The sequence below is a fragment of the Diadema antillarum genome, unplaced genomic scaffold, assembly GCF_040938485.1.
Source record: "Diadema antillarum isolate AM-2024a unplaced genomic scaffold, OU_Dant_1.0 seq00000229_RagTag, whole genome shotgun sequence".
In the NCBI taxonomy this organism is placed as follows: Eukaryota; Metazoa; Echinodermata; class Echinoidea; order Diadematoida; family Diadematidae; genus Diadema; species Diadema antillarum.
This window is the reverse complement of record NW_027271279.1, coordinates 88,319-108,735: the sequence shown is the minus strand read 5'-3', so window position 1 is coordinate 108,735 and position 20,417 is coordinate 88,319. Positions and strand designations below refer to the sequence as shown.

At 41.0% G+C, this 20,417-nt stretch overlaps 1 protein-coding gene across 1 annotated transcript in view; it reads right to left on the bottom strand.

Moving 5' to 3' along the window:
- Positions 1-7,934, bottom strand: part of LOC139729247 (sodium- and chloride-dependent glycine transporter 1-like) — a 46,212-nt gene extending 38,278 nt beyond the window's left edge. The window contains exons 1-2 of the mRNA XM_071640177.1: positions 7,545-7,934; positions 846-1,074 (exon numbers count right to left, since the gene is read on the bottom strand). Coding sequence (XP_071496278.1) covers positions 846-1,074; positions 7,545-7,562 — 247 coding nt within the window. The 5' untranslated portion in view covers positions 7,563-7,934. The remainder of the gene's footprint in view (positions 1-845; positions 1,075-7,544) is intronic.
- Positions 7,935-20,417: the final 12,483 nt, after the last annotated feature.

The window sequence follows — 20,417 nt, the reverse complement described above, 5'->3', positions numbered from 1 at the left end:
ACTTCCGTGCGGACTGACAGATTAAAATGAAAAAATCCATCAGTCTTATTGACTGGGGAGGAGCATGCACTATGAGGGAGGAGACGCCGTCGGAAGACGGAATTACACAGTTGGCCAATGTACTGGATGATGATTGGCAGACGGGATAGGGGAGGAGGATCCGATATCATCTTGGCATGGCGCAACGTGCCGGGTTGATACCCATCGCTGGCTACAGTATATGCTATAGCACACCATGGTCACAATGGGCTGAGCACAAGATGGGTTGGTCTCGCGTAAATATTTGTATTTTCAAATAATGCAGAAGCCAAAAATCAACTCTATAAATTATGGTAATCTCGAGGGTCCCTACCAGAAGGAGACCATTTGGCAGGCACTGAGCAAAAAGAAAATATTTCAAATAATTAACAAGATCTCAGCAACCGCCAAGACCACGCCCCCCCCCCCAAAAAAAAAAAATAAAAATAAATAAATAAATAAATAAATAAATAAATAAGGCAAAACGCAAAATATCAAAAATTATGCAGCATAAACACGGTAAGAACAGTTTGGTCATCACCGCGTGCTGCACTGTTCATCGTTACAGATGATAGAAAATTATTAATGCAGTGTGGTCTATACCAGCAACGCTGCAGGCTAAATTACTAGTACCGGTATGTTCAATGTTTTGTCAATACACGCGACTTGATAAATATCAAAAGATATACTTTAACTTTACATTTTCCAGCCATCACAAGATTCAGCATTCGAAAGTCAACAACATGAACAACAACAACACAATTCAACAAAGAAATAAAATACAACAAATAAACTCGGAAACAATCAATATCCAGTATTGAACCCACCTCCTCCGTTGCGATAACAGAGGTAGGGGAACCTCCAGACGTTCCCCAGGCCCACGGCCCAGCCCAGGCAGGACAAGATGAAGTCCATCTTGTGGCCCCAATGCTCTCGCTTGACCTTCGGCTTCTCGCTGTCCTTGGGCGGCAGGCTGCCATCATCCCTCCGTGCGGAGATGGCGAGGTCGTACTTCTTTTCATCGTGACCGTTGACCATCGGTTTCTCACTGGTTGGCTGCACAAAGACAGGGAGAAAGGCAGAGAAAGAATCTAGAACGTGATTGCATAACTTTAACGAAGTATATTGGCTATTAGGTTTTGCGCGCTACTTCTCTGCACACCCGGAAACACTACCGAGCTTGGGATCTGCGACGCGAACGCTATAACGATGCAGCATCTAGGGTTGAACAATGGAAACAGTATACCTGTTGCCTCGCGCATGTGCAGAACACGATTTTTAGCTCAATAGCGTCGTCTTTAGCGTTCGCGTCGCAAATCTAAAGCTCTATATTCGCTGCACATGTATCATGCGAATTCGGATCACCTTCACCATCAGCAGTTTTTCCAAGAGCAATGCAACTCTCCATGCTGAAGTAAACGCCAAACAAGACAATAGCTGTTTCTTAAATTTGTCATGATTGAAATGAAGAGTGCGGAATATAATTACGCCTAGGTAGCTGCGAGCAATATGTGAAAATGTAGACTTCTACTCAATAATCCTGTAACTCTTGTAATATAAGGTCTAAAATTAACGGAACCTATACACTACCAGTTGTTTAGTACTATTTTATGGAATTTTATTGTATTGACTGTAGGCACTAATACTTAGAAATACATCACGCGTATTTTCAAAAAGGTCATATTTGTGTGAGGGCGTATCCCCTTTCTCATAAGATGATGGAACCCTCCCCAGCCGAGATAAAGCATGGTGCGGAATAACACTTCTGAAAATCTACCTGGATTATTTCCAATTTTACGTACCAACGATCACTGCGTTTGTTTTGATTTCATACTAATCTCTAAATATTCAATTTGGATACAAAATAAAACTACACTAAACTACTACCTGCTGGTTCAATGACCACTTCATACTGACTGCCCAATAGGCTTACTGAAAGAATTTCGTGGTTGTAAACGTCCGTCGTCTCCTACTAACCCTTACAGCCACTGACGTGAATTTCCCATGTAAAATACTACTTACGATTGCCGTATCATAAAGGGCCGGACTTTTGGCTATACTTCCAATTTTGTTACACGCTTATGAGCATGAACTAATAGTCCATGAAAAGAGTATCGACTCAATTTGTATAGGGGCCTACTACTACAAAATAAACTTTAGTTCCTCTCAAACAGACGTAAACGTACAAACAGACCGAAAAACAGACCGAAAGACAGACAGACAAACTGACAGACAGACAGACAAACAGACAGACAGACACATACCCATAAGTTCACACACACATTGGCAGGGCTCCTCTCTTCGACCCCCCACCCCCACCCTCCACCATCCTCTTTTTTTTCTCTTTTATTCCCCACCCCCCGCTCGCGCGCTTTCCTCAACCATCGCAGTTTGCCGACAGTCTGCATAGGCGAGAATGACCTTGCGCATTCTCTGACCATGACGTCAGCAACACGTCACGAACCCCTCCTTCCTTCCATAATTGACCTAAGTGGAGAGGAGAGCGGGATAACAACGCATTCCTCCTCGTTCTTGATGATTTCACAAAAAAAGCCACATAACCTTGCTCTACAGCCAACAACACATGCCGCGCCAGCGTATTGAAAATGAACTTGGTTAGGGAATGTAATGTATACCATGGAGCTTTTCCATGCCTTAAATACGAAGCGCTGTATGACGCACATTTTATTTTAATTCTTTTATACAGTGCATTGTACGTGTTTTGTAAAAGCTGTTATTTTACGGCTGGGCCGCAGATTTGACAACACACGAAAACATCGCGAACAGACAGGCATTGTTAATGCTCTTTCAACAGCCTTTTCTCAAAATTGCGAAAACAACATCTCGCGAAAATGTTTTGTGACCTCACTCGCGAAAATAACACTCAGCTCCCATGGCGCAGTATAGGCCGTATCACATTTGGTCTAAATACCCTATAGTGTTCCCGACACATTGGGTACTTCAGGACTTCTCTCTCATTCTTTCTCCGAAACCAAGAAACCAAATAAACAATTGTCAACAGCGAAAACGTGTTGTTTTCTGCGATTGTCAAAAAACAAACAGACAAACATAAAAAGCTAAAGGGCACCTAATCTGAAAGAAAAAATGCGTCATACAGTCATCTTTTCTTGGACATGATTACGGGAAGATAAAATTAAAAATTCGTTTTAAGAGTTCGGTCGTTGGTGCAGAGAATGAGATACTTGAATTGGAACGGGTATCAAAAGCCCGAAATGGAGGGGCGCTAATCCCTTCGTTTTGCAGAACCGTGGAGAACACGGAACAAAGGAGAGTTTAGCTCTTGTGGAATGTGAACGAAGCCTATAACTTGTTGTTGTTTTTTCTTTGTAAACCAGCTTGTTACACGGGTAGATTTCCATCGTACGCTGTGGTGCTGTCAAGCAATACGGTAACTCCTCGACACTGTCACTGCTCAATTCATCTGCCTCAATAGACCAAAGCATAATGATTGGAAAATAACGGACACTTTCCCACTTAAGCTTATCTCTAACAGTTTAATAGGAAATCACACGGCCCTCAAGCTTATCACTCACAGCTAGGAAATCACGTGAAGAGAGGTCATTGATTTAGGAACACACGCTTTAAAAAAAAACAGAGAAGATAAAATGTGACAGGGCCTACGCAAATACTATAGATCCAACATATTTGGACTAAAAGAGAAGGTAAACATGAATGTAATGTTTAATATACCCAAATACTGTCCTACATAATTTTGACTAAGTTGGGATTTGGGTCTCTTCCGATTTTAATCTACAGATAGCACACGATCAAGTGAATATTTACTTTTGTTACCGACGTGTTCAACGCTAGCAATGACTCATGAAATACTTGGAATACGGGAATGTAATTTTTTTTTTCCTCATTCCGATTCTGCTACTTATCTTGGGACCCCATGACCACGGGCTGCGGCGAGAGCCCTCTGGGACAGCTCCTTATACAAAACGAAACGCGAAACAAAAAAAAGCGTACGCACTGTACGATCTTTATCGTGGGCTCTCGGCCAAGCGCGCGCGCGGGAACTGCCACCACAATGTGCGCAACGGGAATTTTCTTTGTGTGTTTTCTTCGCGACCTAAATGGACGCAGGCCAGACGACGGTTTAATGAATGAACGTCGAACAATAAACCAGTCCCCTCTATTGAAAGTTTGGGGTAGACAAAGCCGCTAGCTTACATTCTCACATTATTTCCTGATGCATCACTAGACATATTTGCTAGCCGGATTGCAGCTATATTGACTATGACACGCCATACAAAATAATATGCCACACATTCATGCTGGTATACTATGTAGGCCTACTAATTATAGGCTTCCAATTCTGAAAACGATCAAGTTTCGCTCGTTTCAATAAACGCCTTACACAAAAATGTTCATTTTGGAATGAAGTTTTGCTTTTCTTATGAAAATTTTCAAGCAATGTAGGCAGCAGAATGTAGGAGAGTCGAGTGGTTTCAAATACTAGTACATGTATACGTACTAAACATGGGTGTAGAGAAGAATGCACTGACTGTACAAGCACTGGTAGAACGTGCAATTTGGGAGGGGTGGAAGATGGTAACTTGCGCATGCAACAAAACGCAGAAATGGGATACGAATGTAACTAACGAACCCAAATTAAGGCTTTGTGCAAACGGCAGATGCCTGATTGACAAAACTACTGTATGCAGCTGTAATGCTATTGATCGCAGATATCGCACAAAGAAGGTGGCGAATTCCGAAATGAGACTCCACATTCCATCGACTTAGGAGCAGGAAAACGCTTTGTGCCAGGTATGTATATGAAATACCGGTGCTACTTCCTAACTTTATTTTTTGTTCTTTGTTTCAGTACTCACTCGATCGTGCCGGAGTTGGCTGAGGGAAAGAGGCACAGTGCATTTGCACTAGTAACCAATGCAATACATGTAAATCATAATTAAACGCGCACTTTCGATGTCATTGAATTTGAAACTAGGACTACGTAGACCAAACATAAAATTTGGGCAGAAGACAAGTCTGCATATAAAATTCGGATATTTTCAATACTCCCCCCCCCCCCCCCGAAAATAATTATATCAAGAAAAAGATTGGTAGGAATAACTGCTACTATTGTATAATGTTTGTTAGTGTTGTTGATATCGGCGCATTAATTTCATGGGTGTCATCTGTGTAAGGGCCTGTTTATGTGAAAAGATACTTGTGATTTGTAACTTTCGATGTGTCCCTGCAATCATCTAAATGGATAATAGACCTAGATATGTATTTTGACCATTTCCTTGAATAAAGAAATGATTCGAACCTTCAATCAAAATTTACTGGACCTTAATACGAGTGGAAAGTACAGTAGATTCAGCTTTTGTCACACCGTTTCGGTATTTCAGCTCTCCTCACTGAAAGCTGCCCAATTCAACTTCAAGGGGTTTTCCCGCCTTCCTTCTTGACAAGGAACTCGGTGTACAAAATGTGTTGTGCAAAAGTAAGCTCTGTCAATAATGTCGTCTTCTCAAACCAGAGGCAGGGAATCTGCGTTTGATTCCTCTGAACTGTACAGTTCCTGTAGGTTTATATATCCCTTTACGATTTATCACAAGACTGGGCATATACATTTTTCACTACACCATTCCGTAGAGGTCTCTTTCCACCTTCCTATTTACAATCATCCCTCCCTACCCACGTGAAAACACGGGTGTCTGGTATAATTGGCGATGCCGGGGTCAATGTTGTTCACTATGATAAGACGACCTCGGTGGTGATGACATCCGGTCATATGGAAATTGTCAAAGGAGTTTCGGGAATAGGTTTACAACTGCAGTTTGATGTGAGCAAGAAAGCACAAGTGTCGTGTCTTTGTCATACTTTTTCTTGGTCATTTACTATACCTACTAAACACGGACCTTAAGTGAATGTGTTTTAAAAATCAGTGCATCTATCAAGAGTATTCGCATCAAATAAATTTGAAGATGAAAGGCAGTGCTCAGCGCCCGACATCTACACCGCACCGGTAGGTAGTATAAATTTACTTTCACTTTTTTGATCGCCATCAAAATACGCACTCGCTGTGTGTTTAAATAAGCTTGGTAGCTGAGCTCTGTACACGAAGATTGGTACAATTCTACAAAAATACTAGTACAGTGTACAAAAGTTGTACCGTATACAACAACAAAAGCAACCACAGACCGTGTCAACAGTTTCTTTCACATTACACTGGCGCTGGCGTCTGGCGGATTTATTAAGTATTTTGCTTCCTTGCCATCCACTGTTCTCATCATCTCTGCGTACAATGTAGGGATGTAGCATAGTTATCAACGCAAAAAAAAAAAGAAAAAAAAAGGAATCCAGCGAATACTTTATCCTTTGTGAAGAAGTAACCTCGGCCTCGGTGCGATGAATAGCATTCCGCATGCTGCCACTTCTTGAATTGAATGAAACTAGACTCGGGCGAATGACATGGCCTCGCTTCGACGGGCGCCTCGATTCACAACACCCGCATCGTACCCGTATACCGCACACGGAGCGTCGTGGAAATTTCCATCACGGATTCGTAACAACACCGGCGCTCGCACCGCTTTTTAGTCATTTCAAACAAATATTAAAACTCTACGCAGTACGGTACGCTGTTTATAAGCCTGTTTATATCTGCTAACATTTTAAACGGTGTCGACGTCGAGCGGCAACACCCAAACTTTTACCAGCATTATGGAGGGGTGCCCATTTAAACCCATCATCGGACATCACATGTGTACCTTTATCATGTCAATGTTCATGGAAAACGAAAATATTGCAAACCCCCACGAGTACGATAGCGAATAGGGAAAGAGTTCCTTATGTCCCCCACTCTTTTTTTAAAGGCAACTAATAAACTAAATAAAGGTTATGCCTGCCATTTATAGGAAGACTTCCTTTTGAGGCACTATATTATAGTAATTTATTTGTTTTGTGCAAATTAGTGGGGGGGGGGGGAACTCGGACACATAGACAACAATGTCAATGACTCTGCTTCTATATTTTTTGTTTTTAATGTAAATTTAACCGAAGGCTAGGCCAAACCCGCACATTTTTTTGTTTTGTTTTTGATATTCCCATGTTTGATAATTTACAATCCATGGTTTGAACTGGTTGAACTGATTGATTCTTAATAGGCACCTTCGCCCTTAATACTAAGTCACAAGTGAGGCCTACGGTACGCCCTAATCAGAAGTTGATCAGGTTTATCAAAAGTGGAAAACGCGACGGCAAATAATTTACTCCAGTTCAACCCTTGTAATTGAGGCCTATTATACTATGTACGAAAGTAAAAGTGGAAAATGCGATTTAAAGCAACATGAGTACATGTGGTACTTTAGACACTCGCGTAGAGTTGTTGGATGTTCAGATGTTCGTGCGCGTGCGAATGCTTGAAAAGTGAAAAAAAAAACCAATTGACCCAAATACATTAAACATCGGGATATCATTTAGATGCTAACAATTCACTTACAACGAGACACAGAGAAAATCCGTTAAAATCGCGTGTCGAGAAAATTACTTACCACGTGGTCGTAACTCATCTTGGCGACTTGTCTCTCTCAAATAGTGAAACGCATGCAATATTCAATACACTGAATGAATGAATCACTCGGCTCGCGTGGCGGCGTTTTGGGGGCTCAAGCAGAATTCTGCCACACACCCAATGATCGGCGGCGTAAGAAGTTGCGAGACAGGCTCTCGAAACGATTTACGAAAGAATCCACTGTTAAATTCACAAGCAAGGCAAGGTAACAGTAATACATCGACACTAGAATTCGATAGAATTCAAACGTTGTGGTATAGTGGTCTAGCTGATGTACAAGCAGCTTTCTAAGCTGTGGCCTGACTGAAAATGAGATGCTGATATGCCGACATTCGACAAGAAGTGTGTGTGATCGTGTCGTGTGTGGTGCTGGTGGATGTATGTGTACTGCGCTTGGCCGGCCGGGAGGATCGACGTGCTCCACGGGCGACAGACGCGACGGAGCGGAGAGAGTACCTTTACAGTGTAGTAAACGCATCACTGCACTGGCTGAGTGTGGGTCTGCGTGGTTGGTGGATAAGGGAGCATGAGTGTGTGTGTGTGTGTGTGTGTGTGTGTGTGTGTGTGTGTGTGTGTGTTTGTGTGTGTGTGTAAGTGTCTTTCAGGTGCGCGCGCACACAATGACGCTGCATGCGCATGTACAATTTCTATTCGTGTGTGTGTGTGTGTGTATGTGTGTAAATTCTACCCATGACATGGTGGCGAGCAACTGGATTGGTGGATCATGGATCGAAGGCCACCTACGCTCGCGATCGCTCGCTCGCAGCTGCTCCCGCGCGCGCAGCAAACGAGAATAATGACTACGAGCATAGAGCTACGAGTAGCTCCATGTTACGAGTTTCAACGTGCTAGGGCTCACACGGCCACGGGTAAATAATTCCCCATAGAGGCGTGTGTTAAAAATCAAAATTCAGACATTTTGTAAAATAGCTGGGAGAAATGAGGTGTTTCATCTTCACTATCCTGGATAAGTGAGATATACCCTTTCATCCATAAAATTTCCAAGGCGGGTTCTTCAGCTCAAACTCTGTCCAAGGGTCTGCAAAGCCCGACTACAGGTTGTTTTTCCACTAAAAACAATCAACTACTGGAGTACTGAACATTTTCTGTACATGCACCCAATGAAATACTACTAGTCCCTTCAAATTCCATGAGAAAACTTTCATCTTAACATCAATGCAGTTTGTAGAGGAATTCGCACTCAATAACTGCAGCTATTCAGTTTTTTGCCGAACTGCATTATTGATTTTTAATTATTTTTGTCTTCATTTATTTGGGTATCTTTGGAACGATTTTGTGAAAGTGTCATTGAATGGAAACGGAAATTCCTTTTTTTTTTTTCAGGTGTGAGCCCTGTGAATTCAAATACGAGTTTTTGGTGGCTGACATCGGGATACAGGTTTCCAACTTTTTCCTGTGAGGTTATAATGAGAAACCTCTTATGAAATGTTACACGAACTATGCTAGATGAAAATTGGTTTTGAAATAGTTAAGATACTCTACATTCAAAAACAAAGAATCCTAATAAAAGGTGGAATTCACCTTTTTTTAGGAGCACTTTGTTTTTACTTTTTTTTTGATATCTCAGCCATTTCAAAACCGATTTTCATCCAATAAACTTTCCGTTCCTCTTTTGTTATATGTATAGGCCCTACTTAAATTTTTATGATAAGTAGTTCTACTTACCTCACCAGGCCCGTAACCAGGGGGGGGGGGGGGGGGGGGGGGGGTGTGGTTCAGGGGTTTGAACGAACCCCCGGGGGCCCACCCGCTAGCGAGCAGGGTCCGCTTGAACCAAAAAAAAAAAAGTGAAAACTTCTTCCCAAAGCTCCAAATACGACAGAAGAAACCAACAACAATCAAAATGAAATTTAAAAAAAAAAATCCGTAAAAATCCCCCTCATTCCCGCTTGGTCGGCGTTTATGGTGACTGAGCGAGATAATATCTACAGTAAAGGTCCACTATTTCCAATTTTGAACCAACCGCCCCCCCCCCCCCCCCCCCCCCATAAAAATCCTAGTTAGCAAGTTACGGGTCTGCTCACAAAAGTTGAATCCTCCATCTCAACCGAAATTTACCTTTCTGCAAGCATGCGCGGCATTATACCTGAACTTTCACCCTTCTTCAGTGTTATCATGTTATGATACACCATGATGCTTACTGGTGTCTTCTCTGTGTAAAGGAGCTCCGACACATAGGAGAGTGGATCGTATCACCTTACGCTTTTTGTTTCTTTTTTTTTTTGGGGGGGGGGGGGGGGGGGGCTCTGAATTCCGCAGTCATTATTTCAGCCCATAATAGCACCAGTTATTCACAAAGTCCTGAAAATTACGAATTCGGCAAAAGTATGAAAATCATTCACTCTGATTTTTGGAAAATAGACTTCAAATACACCTCTCCCCAAAAAGTTGTCTTTTATACCACACAGGTACCCCCTGGCATGGTTACTGGTGCTCTTGGTTGACATTACAATTTACATGTGGTAACAGAGAACAGAGCTATAAGATACTGTCTGCCGAAGTTGCATGTTTACCTACTGTGGCGTATACTAATATCGTCCCGTCGATGTGTAAAATCTAATCCGCATTGAAACATGTAAACCATAAAATCACATAGAAAAGGCTTGATTAATTTCTGAATAAAAATTCAACCCGCTTTCTTTTATAGTATGCGTATCGAGTGAAAATGTTCACTCTTGAAGGAGTGAATAACAGAAAAGAGTGAATTTTGAGTGAAAATGTGCATTTCACTACTTTTGTCAATCGAGTGATCCCTGAGGTCACTCCAAAATCAGTTACATGATTTTACATGATTTTACTATACTACAGATGAGTGAAACAGTATAGCAACCATAAGGGCTTTTTACACTTGTAAATTTTTGCTTAGTCCCGTACCAACGGTGGGGCTAAGGGGGGGGGGGGGGGGGGGGGGCTTAGCCCCACCGTTGGTACGGGACTATCCTTAGCCCATTTTCTGTTTACACTCGTTTTTTGCCAAAGTGGGCTAGCCCCACCGATAGTCCGGTACTATCTGGCCCCTACTGACCAATCAGAAACGAGGTAATCAAGACAGTGCTGCCGGTGCGTGCGTGTACGTGTACAGTGCACAGCGTAATCATGAATATTCATGTGGTTTGGAAAGTCCGGGGCTAAGAAACACGAATGTAAAAAGATCAGTTTTCTCCTTAGATGAATTTGCCCCGGACTGACAGAAAAGCTAATAAATCCTTGGTACTGATAGCAAATTTGACTAATTGGCCAGTGTAAAAAGCTGAAAAAAAATTGGTACGGGACTAACGATAGTCCTGGGTCAGAGAAAAATCCGGGGTTAAGAAACACAAGTGTAAAAAGGGCTATAGTGTTTTGTTTTGTTGTTGTTGTTTTACGCAGCTGCCCTTTCCTTTCGGCTATACTCAGCTTTGCCATTGCCTGTCTTCTGCAGTAAAAACATGCCTGATTAAACAGGAGTGATACAGGTCACAAGTATACCAGATGTTCACATCCTAGATGACTCTTTCTTCCTTTAAAACTTCCCTACATGCTGAACTCGTATCCTGAGACACAGTAAAAATAGGTTTGCCACAATCAGCGTCAAGGCACGCAAAGCGAATTGGACCATCCACGTTATGTACCGCATGCCCCCACCCCCCCCCCCCCCAAAAAAAAAAAAAAATACAATGGTACCCTCCGCAACGATATTACGTTAATATTAATGAATCAATCCAAATACAATTTCAGGGTGTGAAACTATAACTCATTGCCCACATCTTACAGAAAACCCCATTGGATCATTGCATTAACATCATGCGTGAACAAAATAATGTCTTGCATGTCTTGTAGACTGTATGTGATCATTAATTTTTGAGTTGCTACTGACCATCCATACATGATTTATGTTGTTACTATAGTAGTGTTGTCGCTTCCATATTGGATAAGAGTGTATTTGGATGAATCGCTATCGTATGATGTTCGTCAAATCTGTAATTTTACCAGTATATAAGCAAGACTAAAGTGGCATGTTAGCCCATGCACGAGGCTGCATGGATCACGTAGTAATGCCGTTCCCTGATTACGCCTACGCATCATGTCCATCTTGACATTTGATATTTGTTTGGCGTGAGCGGACTATTTAAGTATATATGCTTAGTTTTCATGACTGAAAACAAATATTGTGTATATGCACAACATAATACACAGTATTACCCAGTTTTTAACAAAATGAATCATTTAATCAGAAAAAAAAAACGATTAAAAACGTGCAAGGTTTAATTCTATGATATTGTATGCCGCTGAGACGATAACGCGAAATGGTAAAATCAACATTCCCAAAACGCACTACTGTAGCAAGTACGGACCATTACCGTTTGAATATATAAGCTTGATCATGCAGGTGTGCGGCCTGATGTGGTACTCTTTGCCCCCCCCCCCCCCCCCCCCCCCACCTTTAACCGAAATGCCTTTATGCTCTTTCTCATAAATGCCATTGAGGCGACAGTCCCTTCGGAGATATCTTCACGTTAATCCTTTACACTATGGAACTGGAACGTGCAATTATTCACAGCCGAGTCATGGCCAAAAGCCGTAAGCCTCATAAATTTAATCAGTTGATTACCAGTTTTGATCTGAGAATCGACTTTGCAATTAACCTTAATTGAACGTACCCACTTTCAAGTTTATAATAGGCCTATACCATTTACGATCCTCGTCGGAGAAGTGCAAATACTCTTCTTTAACCCTTTGTTATCAAAACAGTTAACTGTCTTGGCGAAACACACTATAAAACATGGTTATTATGGTATTTTAAATGACCGAAGTAACTAATCTCTTCTTATCTATACACCACGAGGGTTCGTGAGTTGGTTATTGACCCCTGAATACCGCAACATGAAAATACACCGTACTCCTGACATCACGCCAGAACTATAATTGTCTTTTCGCGTTGACGGATACCATGGAGACCTGTAGCTCCTTGGGTATACAAACGCGATGACAACGATACCGTTGTGATCACGATATTAAATAGCAGGATGTTCTGATGAGTTCATATTGGCGTTGTCAGTGAACCCTGTTATGACCTGAATTACCTGACGATGACGCCCATAAGTTGAAAACTTGTAGAGGGCCATTCAAAGAATTCATTCCTGAGCCTAAGGAGATCCATGTGATGCCAAGGGATTATCAGTTAATGCAATCTGGATTAAATTTGTTATGCTTCTACTTCGAGTGATCATTTAGCTTGGACTTAAAGCGCTATTCACTGATGTTGCCTCGACAGCATCTGCACAGAGGCTATTCCAAGTATTTACTACTCTCTGACTGAAAGACTTTAACCTTTTACTAGTTCGACACCTTCCTTTATACAACTCAAACTTACGACCGCGTGTAACATGATCATTGATGACAAAGAGAACAGCTGAATCAAAGTCTTCCATATCATGCAAAATCTTGACACTTGGTATGGTATGGTTTATTAAATGAAATGTTCTCGCAGCCAAAAGGCTGAATTGCAACATTTGTTCACACAATACATGGTTGATTAAAAAAAGAAAGTATTTACAATTTTCAAATCATTCATCACTATTTAAAAAATAACAATTAACATCATTTACAACATTATTCATTATAAAAAATATTACATTCACTACATTCAACACACTGTACGTGACGAATAAACATAAACTGATCAAAGGGACCAATGCGGTTACTTCCTTTTCTTACATTGTATTCACATCTTTCCCCTCCCTCTCTCTCACAAACACACACACACGCCGGTGTGATATCATAAAATATGCCTAATATACTCTCATATACTCTCATAATATATCTCCGGGAATTAAAAACAGTATCAAATGAACAAATTCAAATTATCAACAGTTACCACCGAAAAAAACACTTGAATCATATCTGAACATTCACGTCGATGCTCTACAGGGATGGAATCCCAAATACTTGAGTCTCTCAGGATATGACAACGATTTAACTTCTACCACGATTATATAAATATAATGACATCACACAGGATAGTCTTATTCGATTTTAGCTTGTGCTAAAACTTCATGGAATCTCAGAAAGTGTCCGATGTTTTCAGAAAAGCTAGGGTGTTCTGCACTCAAAATCGAAAGAAAGACTGAAGGTGGGAGGCAATAGCTTTACCCATCAATAATTCCCATGCCAGTTGCGTTGTTGAGGGCCAACGGGTGTGGGAAGTGATTATGATGCTTGTTTCTATGTATGCAACCATTAGAAAGTTTCAAATGTTTTCACGTGATGATCCATTCCCCCTCCCACCCCCCCCCCCAAAAAAAAAAACATTATTGTCTGATATAAACCACTGTACGTATTCATTATCTTCACCTCCCCATCCCTTTTTCTGTCTCCCCATACACCTCCGAGTTCTGGAACATCATGATATACAATGCTGTAATTAAAGGATTAATTTAAAGTGTTTGCTAGTTGGTGCGTGAGACCAAAATGATACAATGTAATAATATTATGCAACCTTAATGAGTTCGTCATACTATAAAATATTATACAAAAATAGGAATTTACCCTCTGACGGGACATATCGATGTTATACGTGAAAGAAGATCACAATTATTATCGAAACCTGGGGCAGAGCTCTGATATTCAAAGAAATGATTTTCATAAAAGATTGTGGCAAGCTGTAGACAGGTCCCGTCAACCGTCTGTTTCGTATAGGCCTACATGATGTGATGACGCCACAGCTCTTTCAGAAGTGTATGTATACAAAAATCAAACGCCATTGAAAAACTGCTTGATGGGCGGTAAATGAAAAAAAAAAATTACCGTTCCTTTTTGTTTCATAGTCTATTTTTTCGTCGTTGTTGTTGTCGTTTTTCTTTAGCCATAGGCGTGTTATAGAATTCGAAACTTTTGCATTGCAGTATAGTTGCTTTGGGATTATAAATAAAAAGTATCTATATGGCTCTGCATCCGAGCTATTTAAGCCATCGAAGACGTGGTTGATTTGCAATAGTTTCCCTTATACGGGCCCCACAAGGTGCGAATGAACAATGGGTTGTTTTTGCTGTTCTCTCTATCAATTGTATATTATTTTCCAGGTATTTTACTTAAGGTGTTTGGAATGCAGTGGAGTGGCATACCTACTTGTACGAATTGTCGCTTTCTTCATCCAATATGATGCATGACGGAATATCTACTCAATGCTGCTTTTCACTTCTGCCTATAAACCAATTTGGTTAGGTACTGTTTTTTTAATGCTATCTAACTACGGGCTTCAAGTATGCCTAACAAAAGATAAATGCGCTGACATAGCAACGCATCTGGCTCATTGCATAACCCACAGAAAATGCTTTTGTATACTTAGAGTATATGGAAGCCTCCAGTTATGGCCGCCATAAGTTACAGTGTTCTGAAGTCGGATTCATGGGTCTATGTAATAAAGGGGCGTCGATCCGTTTTCACATAAGGAGGGGTGGAACTTTGAAGATACGTGCGAGGGAGCGGAGCGACCGAACGATGGAGGGTGTACCCCCACCCCACCCCTCCCCCTCCCCCCTCCCCCCCCCCCCCCACACACACACAAGACAGACACTGACATCAGATTTGTGTGTGGAGCTTGAATAATCCACATTGTACAAATTATTTACTTACCTTTCTCAATTTGTTCAACTGTCCCAGGAATCGTTTCTTGTTGAGGTCCACTGTTGGCGATGGCATCGTCGCAAAGGCGATCTCCCTATTGAGTAACCGAGACCTCGTCGACGAGGTCGACATCATGGACCTGTCCGATGTCGATTCAGTGGCAGTGGACGAGGAGGTCGAGGGCTGGCGTGACGGTGGTGCGAGGCCGGGTCCGTTTCCTTGCTGGGGATACGCCACTTCGCCTCGAAGCAGTTTGACAATTGATAACTGAGACATGGTCGGTTGTCACTCAACACGAAATGAGCTGCTCGACAGGTGAACAGATGCTGACAAACCTACGAAGTACATGATGACAGTATTTATAGGTGTATATTACACACCGCAATGTTTATAATTTATAATCATAAGTATACATAGGTCCTAAATGTCGCCATGACACTATAACCTGGTATTAAAAGCACTTTATCACAGATGATGCTGTGAAGTAAAATTCTCGGGGGGGGGGGGGGGGGGGGGGGTTATCCAGCGATATACATAGGCCTATTTGTATAATTCATTTCCTTCCTCCCACTTAAGAGTGATAATCGAATGGACGTTTCCGTGACTGTCAGCATATCAAAAGTATATAGGCAAACACCATAATGTATGAATTAAATGCATAATGTTATTATGTCTGTAAAAATTTACTGCATGGGCATTACTAAATCGTTGTCATCAGCATTTTATATCAATATTATTGTGTTTTTCATTATTTCATACCACAAAAACAACAACAAACAAACAAACAAACATGTTTCCCATAGAGATCTGCGGCAGTGGTACAGAATACCGGGGAAAGCCTTGAATGGATAATACCTGCAGCCTTGTACATATCCTACTGCATTTTTTTTTTACGGAACTTCGTAAGTATTGCTATTCTTCAATCTATAAAGTACTACAAAGCGGCAAATCTATTTTGAAAAGACAACGGCAGACGATTCAAGGAGCTTAAAAAAAAAAAAAAAAACTTTACACTGACTCTAATTGCCTATCATCACAATATATGATTAATATTTGTCAAATTCTGTGAAAGGCGAGAGAGTGATGCTTCAATATTTTAGTACAACTTGAATCTGTGAAAGAGAGAAGAAAAAAAAGTCACGAACGACTCCCGACAAAGAAAAAAAAAAGGGGGGGAGATCTATCATTAATAGTGAGGTATTAACGGCCCTATATGATTATGTCTCTGTATATTTTCATAACGCATGATGGTTGTGATAACGAGCTTTTCAATAAACTGTTCCTGATGTATTCATTAGAATTGCAACGCTTGTAATCCAGTTTGTTGTCGAGCCCACTGGAGGTGCGGGGAGACTAAGGGATCACCTGCGGCGTCTGTCCGTCCGCCGTCCGTCCCTCCGTCCGTCATCCGTCCGTAACGCTACAAAAACTTGAATAACTCTCTAGTGAGGACTTCAATTTCGATCAAACTTGGAGGGAAGAGTGGCTATGCAAAGTTATACATTTTGCCAAACATGAAGTACACCTCAAGGTCAAAGGTCATAGGCAGGAGTCAATGAACTTTAGGGCCCAGTTTTTACGGCGCGTTTCGATTATGGCTCATAACTTTTGATGCATATGTCTGTTTGTGACCAAAATGGTATAGATGTCCCTTGAAAAGTTGAAGGTCACCATAAGGCCAAAGGTAACTGCCAGGGGTCAACAAACTTTAAGGGCCCAATGATAAGTTTTTACGGCGCGTTTCGATTATGGCTCATAACTTTTGTTCCCTATGTCCATTTGTGCCCAAACTTAATTGGTAGATGTCCCTTATGGAGTTGAAGGTCATCATATCAAGGTAAAAGGCCACAGACAGGAGTCAACGAGCTTTTAGGGCGTAATAATAAGTTTTTGCGGCGCGTTTCGATTATGGCTCATAACTTTTGTTCCCTTCGTCCATTTGTGACCGAACTTGGATGGTAGATGTCTCTTGGGGAGTTGAAGGTCATCAGAAGGTCAAAGGTCACAGTCATGGGCAAACGAGCTTTTAGGGCCCGATGTTAGTTTTTACGGCGCATTTCGATTATGGCTCATATCTTCAAGATCCCTCTATCTGTTTGTGACCAAATTTGGATGGTAAATGTCCCTTGGGGAGTTGAAGATCATCGCAAGGTCAAAGGTCACAGACAGGGGCAAACGAACTTTTAGGGCCCGAAGTTACTTTTTACAGTGCACTTCGATTATGGCTCATAACTTCAAGATCCCTCTATCTGTTAGTGACCAAACTTGGATGGTAAATGTCCCTTGGGGAGTTGAAGATCATCGCAAGGTCAAAGGTCACAGACAGGGGCAAACGAACTTTTAGGGCCCGAAGTTGCTTTTTACGGTGCACTTCGATTATGGCTCATAACTTCAAGATCCCTCTATCTGTTAGTGACCAAACTTGGATGGTAAATATCCCTTGTGGAGTTGAAGATCATCGCAAGGTCAAAGGTCATTGGCGAGGTCAATGAACTTCCGGGAGTTGTAAAATATCAATATCTTCTACGCGAATGGATGAGACACATTTTTGGCACTTGCCCGGTTTTACGTACAATGTGTTGATGGCAGATTTAAACAAGCCCCGGCAACATTTCTGTTACAGAGGATTAATTCATGTGCACGAACTCGCATTCATGCGCATCATCAATGAACCTTGATTCTGCTTATACATGTAATATATAATATTGAAAACGAGCACTTAAGTAATTGGAAAGATGTAGACTGTTAGTGGTTGTGTTTTGTCTTTGTGATTAAGTTTGTCTCCTTTTTTGCGTGTATTTTTTTTTTCTAGTTGAATTTTACAAATTACACGACGGCAATACAAGGAAAACATGTTGATCTGAACAAATGCGAGATGGCAATGTTCAATCAGTGTGCAAAATCATAAGTATTTCAGACAGCCCAGATCAAAACTCACAAAAAGTCACAGATTGGTAGGATTCTCGGTACACCTTAATGGACCAAAATATGTCATTTGGGTTGAACGACTTAATTGTTTTAAATTTGTTCTACCTGGAAGAGTATTTCTCTATACCCACACGGTAAAAATTAGCGACTTCAAGAAAAACCGAAATCGAGCTTATATTAGCAGTGATTCTGGACCATAACTTTTTCTTTTAATTTTCGGACAGACCCCGCTTTCACTGGAAAATAGATTATATAAGATTGTTTCCATTGATACTTTGCATAGCACGCCTGAGTGACCCTAATCTTGAAATCCTCTTTACCCATTTTCTGTTGAACTGCACCACTAACTCCCTCTTATTTCAATCACTTTTTGAATGGGTTATAGAAAATGGTCCTATGTAACAAGCTATATCTATATCATTTTAAAGCTTAGAGCTAACTCTTTAAAACTATGTACAAAAATATAATAGAATGTGGACGGTCATAATATCATTTACCCTCCTCTATGGCGTACTTTCATATAGGTGGACTTTCCCTTTTGATTCTCAGGTAAATTTACAGCTGAACCTTACTTTTTATTTTCCTTTATATATATATATATATATATATATATATATATATATATATATATATATATTATACATGTAGATTGGTGGATTATATATAGCGTGTCATAAGTGAACCTAAATGCTTCTACCGATTTTGAAATCACATGCAGTTCCGGTTGGCTCAGTGGCAACCATGATTTATATAAAAGAAGATTACATCATCTACATTTAGGAAGGAAATTTAATGTACATTCAGAATGACTCTTTCTTTACACCTTCCGGGGGAGCTACAGTAAACTGATAAAGTGAATCAGGCCTTGAGCTGGAAAATACACCTCCTCCTCCCCCCCCCCCCCCCTTCAACGCTCGCGCACACGCACACACGCATACACACACACACACACACACACAAGACAAAGCAAAAATGCTACCACCCCCCCCCCCACACACACACACACAACTCCGAAAAAAGTTGATAAAGAGGGTAACAATAATGAGCTTTTCCCTTTATTTCACCCAGCATGGGACATCTGTAAATTTTATACAGAGCAGATAGTGTAAGCATTGTACATAAGCGACATGTATATTCCAACCACATAATTATAATTAATTCGCGCTCTTTTTTTTATTTTTTTTTTTTTAGTGCATTGAATACTACTAGAACAGCTGCTAACACCGATTATTGTTCGTTTGTCTAAAGACGTCGTGGCATGAGAGGTGTTTTGATGAATAACAAATTACACCTATATTTAGACATTCCCAATTTTTCCTCACTTTTTGAGGCAATCAATGAGAGTGAGAGTCCACATACACAGTCCTAAAGCTTCTATTTCTCTTTACTTTTTAATACGTGATGTGCCACAAAATTGATAAGCATAATTCTTACGGAATTCGTATAATATTCTCTTCTCTATGTATGATTTTTCCATACATCTATACGAACAGTCCTGCGCCTAATATACATGAATCAGACTGCGAAATGAATGGTTGAGAAACTGGATGTACGCGTCGATAATAAACAAGTACTTGATATTAATGAATGTCATTATAATCAATATGAAAGTAGTACAAAACCAAATATACAGAGTAAATAGTTGAAACCCTTTATATTATCTGGGAGGAGGGGGATACAGAAAGTTAAAATTTTATGAAGCGTTTTGTCGGATTGTTTTTCTGGCACAAGCAATCGCTCTAAGCCAACCAGATGTAAGCTTTACTGTTTGTTAGGAAAAATATCTGAAAAAAGGCTTCATGACATGCGCCCCCCCCCCCCCCCCCCCCGCCCCGAAGAGCGTTAATTTTTTTTCTTTATTTATAGGAAATTTGCGAAGCACGAGCACACACAATACGAAGTGAAGATACATAGCTGTCTCAATAGTCTCGCGTTATTTTCACCATCAGACCAGATCGGACACGCAATGGTTGCATTTAGCAATACTAGCTCCAAGAAGAGGGGGGGGGGGGGGGTGTAAGGTAATAAACAGGAGGTGTCGTTTGTTATTAAAAAGCAGTAGATAGAAAGGGAAGTGACAGAAAATGTTGGGAACACGCAGCGAACGCGTTATCACTGGAAACTCCGGCGGCTGAGGACAAATAAAAACTCGGGTATATTTGGCCGAGGGTACACTCCCGGAAGTTACCGCACAACAGAGCACTGCTGGCGCAATCATTTGTCGTGCATGGTTCGGGAAGTGAGAATCTCGCACTTATTATCCTTTAGGTAAACCGATGATAAAAGCATGGGGCTCCTA